At 55.4% G+C, this 12,611-nt stretch overlaps 1 protein-coding gene across 1 annotated transcript; it reads right to left on the bottom strand.

Annotated features, from left to right (window-relative positions):
* Nucleotides 1–1,044: 1,044 nt before the first annotated feature.
* Nucleotides 1,045–3,701, bottom strand: Dusp9 (dual specificity phosphatase 9). Its single transcript, XM_051142144.1, is given in 4 exon segments — nt 1,045–1,916; nt 2,216–2,665; nt 3,207–3,663; nt 3,666–3,701. Coding segments are annotated over 4 exon segments (1,269 nt in total). The 3' UTR covers nt 1,045–1,590.
* Between the last annotated feature and the right edge of the window lie 8,910 nt (nt 3,702–12,611).

The raw sequence follows: 12,611 nt of genomic DNA, 5'->3' as shown, positions 1-12,611 counted from the left end.
GGTGGAGCCCCGCCTGAAACTTCGGTGACCCAGGGATGTAGGCTCTCGCTAACATTTCAGATGGCCCAGTGAACACCCCACCTCAGCTTTCATTCCACATTGTGGGGTACAAACAGGCCATACATTTTCCTGTTGAAGTCCTAGTCACCCACCCTCAGCATACTATCAGGCCACTCTGATTCATGGCTTGGGGGGTCACTGGCAACATGACTGGTGTGGGGGATCTCATTGTGGCACACACACTGCACTGCATCCCCCTTCACGCCCAGCTCATTGTTCTACCCGTGAAGCGGGTGCGGGAATAGAAGTGCAAATGGGCTGTCAGGGACCTGGTTGCCAACAGGCATAGTACACCAATAGGAAATATGGCTGGGGGAAGGGCAGCCTTCCGTTCCTCTCCTTCCTTCCCCCCAGGAGCCCAAGAAGCAACAACCTCTCTGTTCAGTATTCTAAATAAACTGTTTATTAGGAGGAACAATTAAAGAAAGCAATTATGATGTGGATCACAAAAAACAAATAAGCACAACCTTTTCCAGGTTCAAAGACAAGAAGGTCCTGCCGCCACAAGTACTGCCAGTCCCAGGCAGAGTATGTGAGTGGGCTAGTGTGCGTGTGAACACACAAACATACACACACACACACACACACACACACACTGTCTACAACGGGGTGTGGATTGCAATGAATGACCATGTGTGTGTCTGCAGCTCGGCCTCTTCCCTGCCCCCCAAACCAACAGTGGCTGTGTAAGACGCACAGCAGCAAAATTGAGGCCTTCATCCTTCCCTCCCTCCCCCTCAGCTCTCAGTCTGAGACCCCATCTCCTCCGGTGGCAGTTTGACCACCCTCAGTCACAAAGAGTCTCAGTGATCCTGTCAAGACATCTGGGGGAGGAGGAAAAAAACAGTCAGGGCACCAGATGTGTGGCTGGGATCCCACCCATTGGCTTCCAGGCCCATGTCCTCCCATGTGACACTGCCCAGCAAAAAGCCACCCAGAGAGGCTGTCCCTGTGGATGCCGAGAGCAGCCATTGTGTCTCCTGGTTCACACCTCAGTGCTCCAAGAGGTCTATGCCCTAGTCAGAGTAGCAAGAAGGAGACCACACCAGTGAAGGTAGTGAGGCCTTTCCCCACAGGTGGCTGTTTGGGGATAGGGAAGGAACTGAGAGCAGGTCCCTGTGGCAGAGTGTGACATGCTCTTCCTGAAAAGGAAACTGCAAGAAGGGCCAGGGCCCAGGCAGCGGGCTGCGGCAATCTGGAATGGTCTCTTGGATAAGAAGTCTCACTCCCACCCCAAAAGAATAAAGTAACAGTCGCAGAAGAGGCCGGTTCTGGAGCATGGTCCCGCCCTAAAGCGGTGCGGGTCAGACCCGTGGCCACGGGTCCACCCATAGGCACGTGTAATAGAATCTGGGGCTGGCCCCAAGTGGGTAGGGCAGGTTTCTGCTCTGTTCCTGCCTTGCTCCACCGCCCCCATGTGAGGTATTGAGCTTTCCCTCCCCCCTCCCCTTTCCTTGCTTATGGCTGGACCCCATCCCTGCTAATACAAGGGATCATAGGTAGGGACCCGCCCAGCATTCTCATAGCGCTTTATGTGGAGTCGAGCTCAAAGACCCCATCGCTGGTAGGGGTAGTAAAGAAGGAGGGTGGGTCTGAGACAGTGGACTCTGGCCCCCCACTGCCCCTCCCCCCAGAGCGCTTCTCCTCCAGGCGCAGAGTGCGCTCAAAGTCTAGCAACTGCCCCATGAAGTTGAAGTTGGGCGAGATGTTAGACTTCTTCCGCTTGACCAAGTCGTAGGCATCGTTGAGTGAGAGTTGAAGCTTCTGCATGAGGTAGGCCACGGTGACAGTGACAGAGCGGCTGACTCCTGCCAGGCAGTGGACGAGCACCCCGCAGTTCTGGGACAAGGCCTCATCTAGGTAGAACAGGACAGAAAGGGCCCCCCACAAGGGTCAGCATGAGTGAGGCTAAAGCTAAGTGAATTTCTGGGGGTATCATCGCGGTCTCCCCACCCTGCCAAGAGACCACATCTGTGAGGTTTCACCGGCAGCTGACCTGAGCTCTATGGGCACCTCCCCCAAGTGTCATCTGGGCTCGGGAATGGGAGCTAAGCTGGGCATGAAGGCAAGAATTCCCTTACAGGAGAGGGTAAGGGGCCCGGAAGGACTGGGGGTCAGTCCGGTGGGTGGAGACTGGTGGGGAGAGAGGACTCACCAATGAATGTAATGGCATCTGGAAAGAACTGGGACAGATTCTGGCTCCAGTGGTCGGAGATGGGGATCTGCTTGTAGTGGAAGTCACCATTCTTCTCAAAGAGATTAGGAAGGTTGGGGGTGACATTGAGGATATAGCGGATGCCAAGCTTGGCCAGGCTCTCCAAGTTGGCTGAATCTCGAGCACTGCCTAGGTAGAGGTTGGGCAGGATCTGGACCGGGAAGGGTGGTATCAGCCCACTTGGAGGGGGTGTGGTGCTCTCAGAATCTGGGCCACAGCTTACGGAGTCGCGCTCAGCCTCAGATTCTGCATCAGAGGCTTCGGAGGTCAAGCACAGGCCAACTAGCCCCACCACAGGCATTGACCCTGAGGCCAGGCTTAAGCCAGGGCGACCACTGAAGCTGGTTTCACACAGGTGTGGACACTCGGCCTGGAATTTGCTGAAGCCACCTGTGAGGAAAAAGGGCAATCGCTGCTAATACAGCCTTCTGGGCAGTCAGGTACCCCTGGCTGAGACTGTAGTGCTGAACCTGCACAGCCCAGGAGGAAGTGGATGCAGACATTGCCAAAGGGAACGCACAAGGCCGTCTATACTGGAGCGCTGCATGTGGTGTGGTGTCCTGTGGACACGCTTCCACCCTCACTCAGCACTTGTGGCTGTTTCTCTGGATGGTAAGTGCCGGATGCAGCCACTGGCCCATCTCAGCATCTTGTGAACCACATTGTTTCACAGCAATTCTTCCCATTCCCCAGACTTATAAATAGGCTTGAAAGGATGAAGGACCTGCCCCAAGGTCATGCTCTGCTCTGCCTTCCCAAAAGCTGTCTGGCAGGTTATTGGGAGAATCTTAGCTATATTTTAGACAAAGTAAGACAGAGTTTGCTAAAGGATAAAGTAATTATGAAATCCCCCTGGAAGGCAGGACCTATTCTCCTGACTTGAGGCCACTCCAGGCCTGTACCCTCTTTCAGCCCACCGCCCCTCACATACCCTGTAGGTAGTACGCCGGGTAGCCTTCTTCCCGCAGCTTCAGGAGCAGGATGCCCAGTACCGAATCAGCATCCCACTCCTCGGCTTCGGCCTCGGCCCCTGCTCCGGCTTCGGCCCCCGCTCCGGCTCCCGCTTCGGCTCCGGCTCCGGCTCCGGCTCCGGCTCCGGCTTCAGCCCCGGCCCCAGCCGCGGCCGCGGCCCCGGCCTCAGCCTCGGCCTCTCCGCGCTGGCACCCGGTATTACCCTGGTCGTACAGGATCACAGGAGCAGGTGGGGGAGGCTGCAGCGGTGGCCCAGGCAGGAGCGACCGCGCAGACAAGCTCCCTCTTTGCAGGCGGCGCAGCATCAGCGTGGGCAGGGCCACGCTCAGCGCCCCGCAGATGCGCGCCGACTCGTACAGCTCCCGGCTGCGGCAGTCCAGCAGCAGAAGCTGTGGACGCGGGGGCGACAGCTCCTGGGGTGCAGCCACAGGCACGAACGACCCAGACTCTCCATGGTCGCACCGTTCTGCACTTCTGCACGTCGGGCTGTGGAGAGAGGCAAGGCGCGGAGTGAGGGCAAGTTTGTCTCTACTCCCGCAGCGTGGACCAGGCTACTGAGACGGGAAGTCAGCCCCTGTCTTGAGGGCAGGCGCCCAGTGTCCCCGCAGGGACATTCCTCTACCGCCTGCTACTCTCCTCGCGCTCCACCCACAGTGAGAACACTAAGGAAGGCGCCCCCAGGAAAAAGACCCGAGGCTGCTGCCACTAGGGCGCTGCTCCCTACCCCGCTTAGATGCAGTTTGCGTGAGACATACCCCCAGAAGAAGGTAACTGGGTGTCTAGAGGCCTCTTGAATGAAGACTTTTTCTGAGGTGCTAGGAGGACTAAAACCAGTTCCCTCCGCACCCTTTTCCTGACTTTCTGACTTGCTCCGATCTCCATCACTCCCGAAGTTGGACTTCGGATGTGTGGAGAAGTTGCGTTCAAGTCCTGGATCCCCTCTATGGCCAGGAGACCCAGATAACGAGAGGGTCACCGAGGTGATGGGCCTCGATGAGTCCGGTAAGAGCTGACTCGGCCCCACTCCTCCCCACCCCAGGAGAGAACAAAAGGAGAGACCTGGAGCGAGATCCAGAGGCAGGCAGCTGCGCGTGGACGTCCTGGCCACAGCTAGTGCCACGGCAGGACGCAGGTATCGTCCCTGGAGAAGGAGTCCCCAGGCACAGCGCTCAGAGAAGGCGGAGTAGGCTCGCACGTGGAAGCCAAGCCTCGCGCCACTCGTGCGCTGGCCTCTTCCTGGCAGCGGGATCCAGCTTCCACCTAGGAAGCCTCTGGCTTCGGACCGACTTAGTAGCTGCTCAGAGGGGCGGGGCGGGGCGGGGCGGGGCGGGGCAGTGGGACGGCGGAGCGGCCTCAGGGGGCAGGAGAGCCAACCAGTGCGAGGGACCAGCCTGGTGGGAGTTGCAAGCCTCGGGCTGAGCCAGGGCTTCTACCCAGGCGGGACAGGGTCGGGGCAGAGGCCAAGGGCAGGTCGGGGGCCCAGCAGGGGACATGTTGCAGTTGCCCCTGCTCGGCGCCAGTCTGGTCCCTGGAGGCAGGAAGAGGGGTGGAGGCAAAACCCCAGAGCCCCAGAACCAGAAACTGCCTCAAACAACTCACTCGAACTATCAGCCCTTGTCTGGAAGTAGATGGCCCCCATCTGTATAATGGGCTAATCAGAACCATCTAATTTGTGCTACTGTGAGATGCCGCTGAAATGAGGCAGCTCCTGGGCGCCCTATTTCCACCTGGGCTTCATTTGTACAGGCGCGACTAAAGGTACGCAGGAATTCTGAACACCCAACTCTAAAGTGGGGCACTGTGCTCCCTGACACCTCCCCATAGCCTCCTTCCACATGGATGGGTTCCTGTGGAGGGAAGTCGGCTTCCCTGCAATCTGTCTCCATCCCCATGCGCCGGCCATGGCTAAAGAAGTCACTGTCCCAGTTTCTGAAACTTCAGCTTGTCCTCCTCCCTGCCCCACGCCAGAGCACCATTCAGTCCACAAAGGCTGGTGGCCTCCAACTAGCCCACCAGGCCAGTGATGGCAAGGAAAGACACACCAGGGCTCTCCTTGCCTGGATCTTTCAGTCCAGCAGGACAATAAGCGAAGATACTGGACAAGATATCGGGGTGATAAGTGCTGACAATAAAAGGAGAGGCAGGGGAGGCCTCTAAAAATGCCCCATCTGGCCATATGTCCTTTCTCTGCTAAAAGCCCAAGAAAAGCAAATAACAGTGTTAAAGGAAAACACACAACAGATAAGATAAAGCTCGCACCAAATAATCAAAGGGTTAAGACCCCCACAGATAAATAGGAAAGGAACTCAAGGACTGCACACTCTGCTTAAAGGAAGGAATGTGATGGGGTAAGAATATTGGGGAAAGGTTGAAGCTCAGGCGTGGAAGGAAAGCCAATTAAAAAAAAAAAAAAAGGAAATACTTCTCAGTCACTACATTAGTAGAATGTTCTCAAAATGAGAACACCCAGTGTTGGCAAGGTAGCTGTGAAACAGGGGCGTTGCTCTCATCCTAGGGGAGATTTTGTTTCGGCAGCACCTTTTTGGAAATGAATGTAATGGTATGCACCAAGAACCAGAGAAGAAAGCTGGATGGGAGCAGTGTTGCACACACCTTTGATCCCAGCACTCAGGGGGCAGAGGTACTGGATCTCTGTGAGTTCGAGGCCTGCCTGGTCTACAGTGCAAGTTCCAGGACAGCCAGAGCTACACAGAGAAACCCTGAATTGAAAAACCAAACCAAAACAACAGCAAAAACCCCAAACAAAAACAAACAAACAAACAAAAAGAACCAGACAAGAAAACCCCACATTTATGGGCTACTTTCTGGGACTTGAGCTTAAGGAATGAAAGACAAGAAAGCAGACTGGCGTATACAGAATGCGTGCTGCAAAGCATTTTTCTCAGGAGTGAAAATGCAAAGCCTCCTGACAGAGCAACATTTAGCACCACTGCATACCATCTATGCCTGTGAAAAGACTCCTCCCATGAGGCCGAATTAAGATGAGAGATTGAAGTGAAGAGGGGAAAAAAGTCAGCCCTACAGACTCAGACTATTTCAGAGGGCTCTCCAGTTTTTCCCCTTTCTCCAGCACTTTAGTGGAGCATCAGGCTCAAACTACTGAGCCCCGCTTTTAGGATGAGTTCTAATGTTGATATTCAAGGGTTCTGGGCAAATGGGGCTCTGTGGTCCCCTCTGCTGGCTGCTCATGCCCAGCCCTATGTTCTGTTGGTCTCATAGGCAAGCCTGGAGGCTTCCTTCTCTTTGTGTGTCCTCAAAGAGGCAGTGCTGTGGCATAGCGCCATGGCGTTCTTTCTGGACCTTCTGCCTTCTCCTCCTTACATACTGGTGCTGTCTATCCATGGATATCTAGATTGAATCCTTCCTCCATATTCCACCATGCCTGTAGGTAAGGCTTTGCTTGGGTAGGGCAGAGGTTGAAGACAACACGGGGGGGGGGGGCAGGAGTTCTGCAAGGTCTCATACTTGTGAGTAGGGCTGGCTGGGGCTTGATTATGTCCTAGATGGGGGGAGTGGTGGCATGAGGCCGTGGATGCAGCCAGCCAGAGAGACAGTATTCCACCCTCTCAGTCCTGGAGGTTGTGTGCTTGGAGACGGGATCTCCAACCAGAGGGAAATATTGGTACTGCCATTAGTCTAGGTGTGCTCTCAGGAGTAGGCTTTCTGGAGGAAGTGATAGGAACTGCCCTGGGGATGAGCATGGGAGGGACTCACCCTGCAATGGTGAAGGAAAGGGAAGGCTAAGCGGCAACAGCCAGCCCACTCCTGCCCACACCCGAAGAGTACTTCCCCTACGTCTAGTTCCAGACCCCGGCTGGCAAGGCCCCAACCCTAGCATAAGATAGGTAGAGGATGCGGGACGCTCAGTCTCCAAAGTCACTGCTCAGTCCTCTTTGCCTGCCGCGCTGCAGTGCTAGCAAACAGGACAAATAGGAACCTGTTGCCACCCCCCAAACCCTCCCCCCCGCACTGCAGGCTTCGGTGAAGCAAAGCCCCCACCCTCGCCCACCCCCACACAGGTCCCCACGGCAGCGTCTGTTTGTGCGCTGGCCCCTCCTCTCGCCCGCTTCTCCGGGGGCAGTCAGGATTTGGGGAGGCCCCACACGCGGGGGCCTCTCCAGGCCCCCTTTGGCGAGTGGCGTAAGGCTGTGCATTCGCGACTCGCCGCAGGGTGGGCGCTGAGCCTACTGCAGCCCACCTTGGGAGCCCCAGGGCCTCAGACTGGCCCGGCCAACGCCCCCCACAGGTCAGGTGCGTGCCGCAGGCGCTTTCAGGTTCCCTGAGATGCCTAAGAGTGGCACTGCCCCCAGCCAAACGCACGATTCCCGCCCGGCCCAGTGGCAGAATTTCGGCTGTCGCCGCTGGGTCACATGGTCTGGAGCGCAACTCCCAGAGACAGCGTTTCTATCAAATCCAGTGTCTTTCCCACAAAACCCACTTTCCACGGGGAATGGCTTTATGCTTTTCCTGATCGGGCTTCTCGTGGGACTGGGAGTTCCTCCAAGGCAGGAACGGGTGTGTGCCGGGTCCCAAGCTGGCCCCAGCCCCCCCAGTGAGGACACAAGCGCTAGGTGCTTGCAGAAGAAATGCTCATTAACACGGAAGGGATGAATGAATGAAACCAATTGTTGCCTGCGGGAGCCCAGAAGGGTGCTGCTCAAGGTTTTTCCTTCTACTGAGCACACACTCCTCCCAGACACGCACAAACACACGTGCACACACAGCACTGCTCACAGCATACACGCAGGCTGGGACACAAACAGTGCATGCTGACTCCAGCCCTCAGGGAAGCAACTCACGGTGCGCAGGACCCCTTTGGTCCCAGCCAGGCCTCCTCCATTTCAGTAACTGCCTCTCTCTGTTTTTCCGTCCCCACGGCCCCTTGCCTCCACATCTAAGTACGGTACCTTGGGCCTCGAGTGCCTTCTTTATTTCTTAGAGAAGAAAAGGTCAAGTCAGTTCCTGGGGAACCTCAAGGTCTTTTAGGGAGGCACCTGGAGGGATGTCCCAAGCTAGTGAGCCACTGCCTGGTAGGGATGGTACCAAATGCTGCAGCCTTTAGAGCCTGTGTGCCAAGTGTGGGGGGTGGTGGTGGGAGGGACTCAGAGACGGAGGGCTTGCTGAGGGCTACTTGTGATGGGGGTGGAGCAGGATGCTGAAGAGCTAGCAATCCAGCAGGTGTTTCTGTATGCAGGGGTGTTGGGGATGCTGGTGCTGTAGTTCTGGGGACTAGGGAGTGTCGGCCGCTGGGGTGTGCATTTGTGTTATATAGTGGGTGGATTTCAGTGTCTCTGGACTGTGGGGATGTGGGTGGGTATTTGTAATGGGCATATGTTAAGTTTGTGATGGTAGGGGCATACTGTGTGTGAGAGAGGGAGGGAGGGAGGGTGGAGAGAGAGAGAGAGAGAGAGAGAGAGAGAGAGAGAGAGAGAGAGAGAGAGAGAGAGAGAGAGAGAGAGAGAGAGAGCACGAGCGCTATTTTAGTGCAGACATCGCAGGATGTATTGGCACTGTGTCAGCACCTGGGTGTGTCCTGGGGCGTGGCAGGGCCTGGGAGGATGCTGTTGGTCTGAGTTGGGAACAGTGGTGAGTGGTGGGTTATGTACAGTACAGAAACCTGAGTACTCACGACTGCGAAACTGGTGGAAATGGCAGGGGACACTGAAGGAGCACAGGCAGGGTAGCAGGGCTGTGTAGTGATAGGACCTGATGGATCTTGTAGATTCTTGTTCCCTGGCATGCCTGAGGGGCATTTGGGATGCGTTTGGCAGGACTTTGGGGGTTCAAGGTGGAGGAACACACTTGGGGGTAGGCAGCCAGGAGGGATGGGGGTGGGGATGGGGGTCAGGGCTTCCTGTGTTCTGCTCACCTTTGCTAGCCTGAGCTTGATCCCTGCTCTGTGCGTCGCGGCCGGGAAGTGTCCGTAGCTCAGGCAGTGAGAAGCAGCCCTGTTACGAGCAAAGGACACCAGAGCTCCGGGCGCGGCCTCTCCTGGAGCTTAGGGGCCGCCGCTACCGCTGCGGCGGAGGGAAACTCCAAATCCCGCCTCCACCGCCGCCTCCGCCACAGCTACAGCCGCCTCCTCCCCTCCTGTGGCGGTCTTCCCCGCCCCCATGCCCAGGAGGGGCACTGTCGCCAGCAGCGACCCGGGAGGGATGGGGAGGGGCGGAGGCCTGCTCAGGATCTCCTTCTGCCTCCCACCCCCACCGGCCTTCCACCCACCTGCAAGCTCCTGGCGTCCTTGACTTCTGCTTGATAGATGATGTGCCCTGCTGCCCCATGTCCCCCGCCCCAAAGAACTGTTACTTATCCCTGTATCCCGAACTTGGGCGCCAGAGTATGTGGGGGAGGTTAGACCTCGTCTGCCTTTGGGTTGGGCAGCGGTAGCACAGCAGTCTACATTGGCATCCCTGTTTCAAGCAGACCCTAAGGAGCCCATCAGGGACAGGACTTATAGCTTGACCCAGGACCACCTCCAGTCTCCACAATGGAGTGGGTGTAATAAGGTCTGACTGACAGTGCTGCCAGGTGCCCCTACCCCATGTCTCCTGCCACTGTCTTCTCTCTTTCTTATGTATCAGATTTTGTCTAATAAGAAGACCGTGAGCTTCAGTGCCTGGAAAGGGTGGAGCTAGGACGTTGGAGGAGGGGGGAGCCTGTGGGGACAAGGATGTTGGCACTAGGTCCCATTTACTATGCTTTGCACCACAGGTCCCAAGACTTCTCAATCAGGAGTTTATTTTATCCTCATATCAGCTCTGTGGAAGTCAAGCGAGGCTTGTTACAGCTCTCATGTCACAGCTGGATCAGCTGAGGCAGTTGCTGGGAAAGGGGTGCCCAGTAATATGGTGAAGCTATACTGGTCTCAAGTTGACTGAGTCAGAAGTCTAGAGCCACAGTTGAACAGTTGTACAGGATCCCAGCTGGTTCCAGGTCTCAATTTCAGCTTGGGGGTGGGGGGGGGAGGACTCAGAAGAAGGGAGGGTCTGTTCTTTCCAGGGCTCCAAAGCAAGTCATGGGTGAGCTCAGAAGTTCATACTGGGGAGATGCTAAGAACCAGGCTTTGGTCAGGTACTGCCAAGGGCTGGCTTCTCGTGAGGAGCAGAATCTAGTGAGGCCAGGCAGGCTGGGATGCCAGCAGCTCTATGGATGGGGGCAGCCAAGGGAGGCCTGGCTGCTGGGCTGTCAGCTTGTGTCTGCAGCACTGCAGAATTCCCCTGAGTCATTCCCCCTGCAGAAGAGGGAAGGTGGCAGCTTGGCCTCCAGCAACCAATTCTCCCATCTCCGGGATTTGGTTTCTTGGACTGTACTTTTGGGAAGGGAAGCAAGATCCTGTAATGTCCGGGCGAGTTTTACAGCAATATCAGACACTGATGTGTGAGCCAGAGCAGAGTGTGAGTTCTACAGCCTGGCACAACCACCATGCTCTTGGGCCTTGGTTGCCACTCTTCACCTCAGCTTCAGCAAAGGTCAGCCTCTTCTAGGCAGAGGCCAGCATTATCACCCTCTCCCTGGCCTGGAGGGGCACCAGATTGGCTTTCAGCTTGCTTTCTAGACCATTTCACTCTAGGTGCTTGCCCTTCAGCACGAGCCCATGGCTCAGGACTTGATCCTGTTGCAACTGCTAAAAGGGCAGCACACAGGTTAGCTCTTGCTCCCTTCTCGCTTCTGGATCCAGGTCGAGTTGCCAGTCCCGACTGTGTCTTATTCCAAGATTATGGGACCTTTCTTTAGGAACCAAAAGAAGCTGAGAGATGTGCTCTACCATAAGGGACTCTTCTCCTTTTATCTGTCAACACAGGAAAATACACAAGGCAAGAAAGACGAGGACAGCCGTTCCACACTCTGTTTACAGAGGACATGGGCAGCTTTGCATGTGGCCTGGACACTCATCTCATGAACTGACTCAGATGCGTTTCTAGACAAGTTTGAAGCAATCTTCTGCATCCACACGTCAGTGACTCAGGGCTGAGAGGCTGGGGGAGATATATCTGCATTGACTCTGCTGGCCCATCCTTGCAGAGCACCCACCCAGGCCTTCCACAATGGTCGCTGCTCTCCAGGCAACAAAAGTCACTCTTTGCTGGAAGACAGAAAGCCAGGCTGATCTGAAGACCCGAATTCTGGGAACCTGAAAGGCCCAGGCCTGCTCGGCTTCTTTATCTCGAGGACGTTTGCTTGAGTAGCAGGGCCCAGCCTGTGCTCTGTTGACGTTGGGAATAAAATGTAAAAGCTTTTCAACAGACACTGGAGTGAAGGTTCCTATGGCTGAACTGGGGACACAGCTGGCCCCCATCTCTGCAGCAGTCAGGTGACATGCTTAGGTCCTGATGGTTCCTGATAAACCCCTGGATAAGATGACTGTTCAGCTCTATCCCTTGCCCTCTCTATGTCACCTCCTCTGAGTTAATTCCTGAAAGACCAAGGCATTCAACACTAGCACAGGGCCACCAGCATGTCATGTCTTGCTTTTGTTTTGTTTTGTTTTTTTGTTTTTTGAGACAGGGTTTCTCTGTGTAGGTTTGGTTGTCCTGGACTCATTTTGTAAACCAGGTTGACCTCAAAGTCACAGCGACCCGCCTGCTTCTGCCTCCCAAGTACTGGGATTAAAGGCCTGCGTCACCACCACCTAGCTCATGTCTTGCTTTTTTTTTTTTTTTTTAAAGAAGATTTATTTATTATTATGTATACAGCGCTCTGCCTGCATGTATACCTGCAGGCACCAGATCTCACTATAGATGGTTGTGAGCCACTATGTGGTTGCTGGGAATTGAACTCATGACCTCTGGAAGATCAGTCTTAACCGCTGGGCCATCTGTCCAGCCCCGTCGTGTCTTTCTTTTCCCTTCTGTTCATTGGGGACATTCCTTCCAGACTTCAGCATGGTGGAAGAGCTAGGATGACAGCTTTTCCTTGGGCTAGAGAAGTCTTTAGCTTGGCAGTGTCACCCAGGACTGGGCCAGCTCTGCCACACCAAGATATAGTGATCCTTTGCTGAAGACCACCCGTAACTGTTAAGGCACACTTTTTTTTTGTCCCAATTCTGGGCCACTCTCCAAGTTAGTGAAATTGTGGGAGAGACATGGGGCAGTAATGGTTGCTGAAGCCTCAGCTTTGGTGTAGGGTTCCCAAGCGGGGCAAAGAGGAAGTCTGTTGTCTGCCCCAGCTCCTCTCAGCTTTGCACAGCCCCTTCTGTGCCTTGCGGCATTGTGATGTGAGTGCTGTGCCCAGACTGAAGGCTTCTTGCATGGAAACCCTATTAGCATCTTGGAGCACTGTTTGGAAGCACATATGTTTGTGTGTGTGTGCATGTGCACATGCATGCACACGCGGGGGTATGTGC

Source organism: Acomys russatus, chromosome X (genome assembly GCF_903995435.1).
Source record: "Acomys russatus chromosome X, mAcoRus1.1, whole genome shotgun sequence".
NCBI classification, from domain to species: domain Eukaryota; kingdom Metazoa; phylum Chordata; class Mammalia; order Rodentia; family Muridae; genus Acomys; species Acomys russatus.
This window is presented reverse-complemented; position numbering and strand designations above follow the sequence as displayed.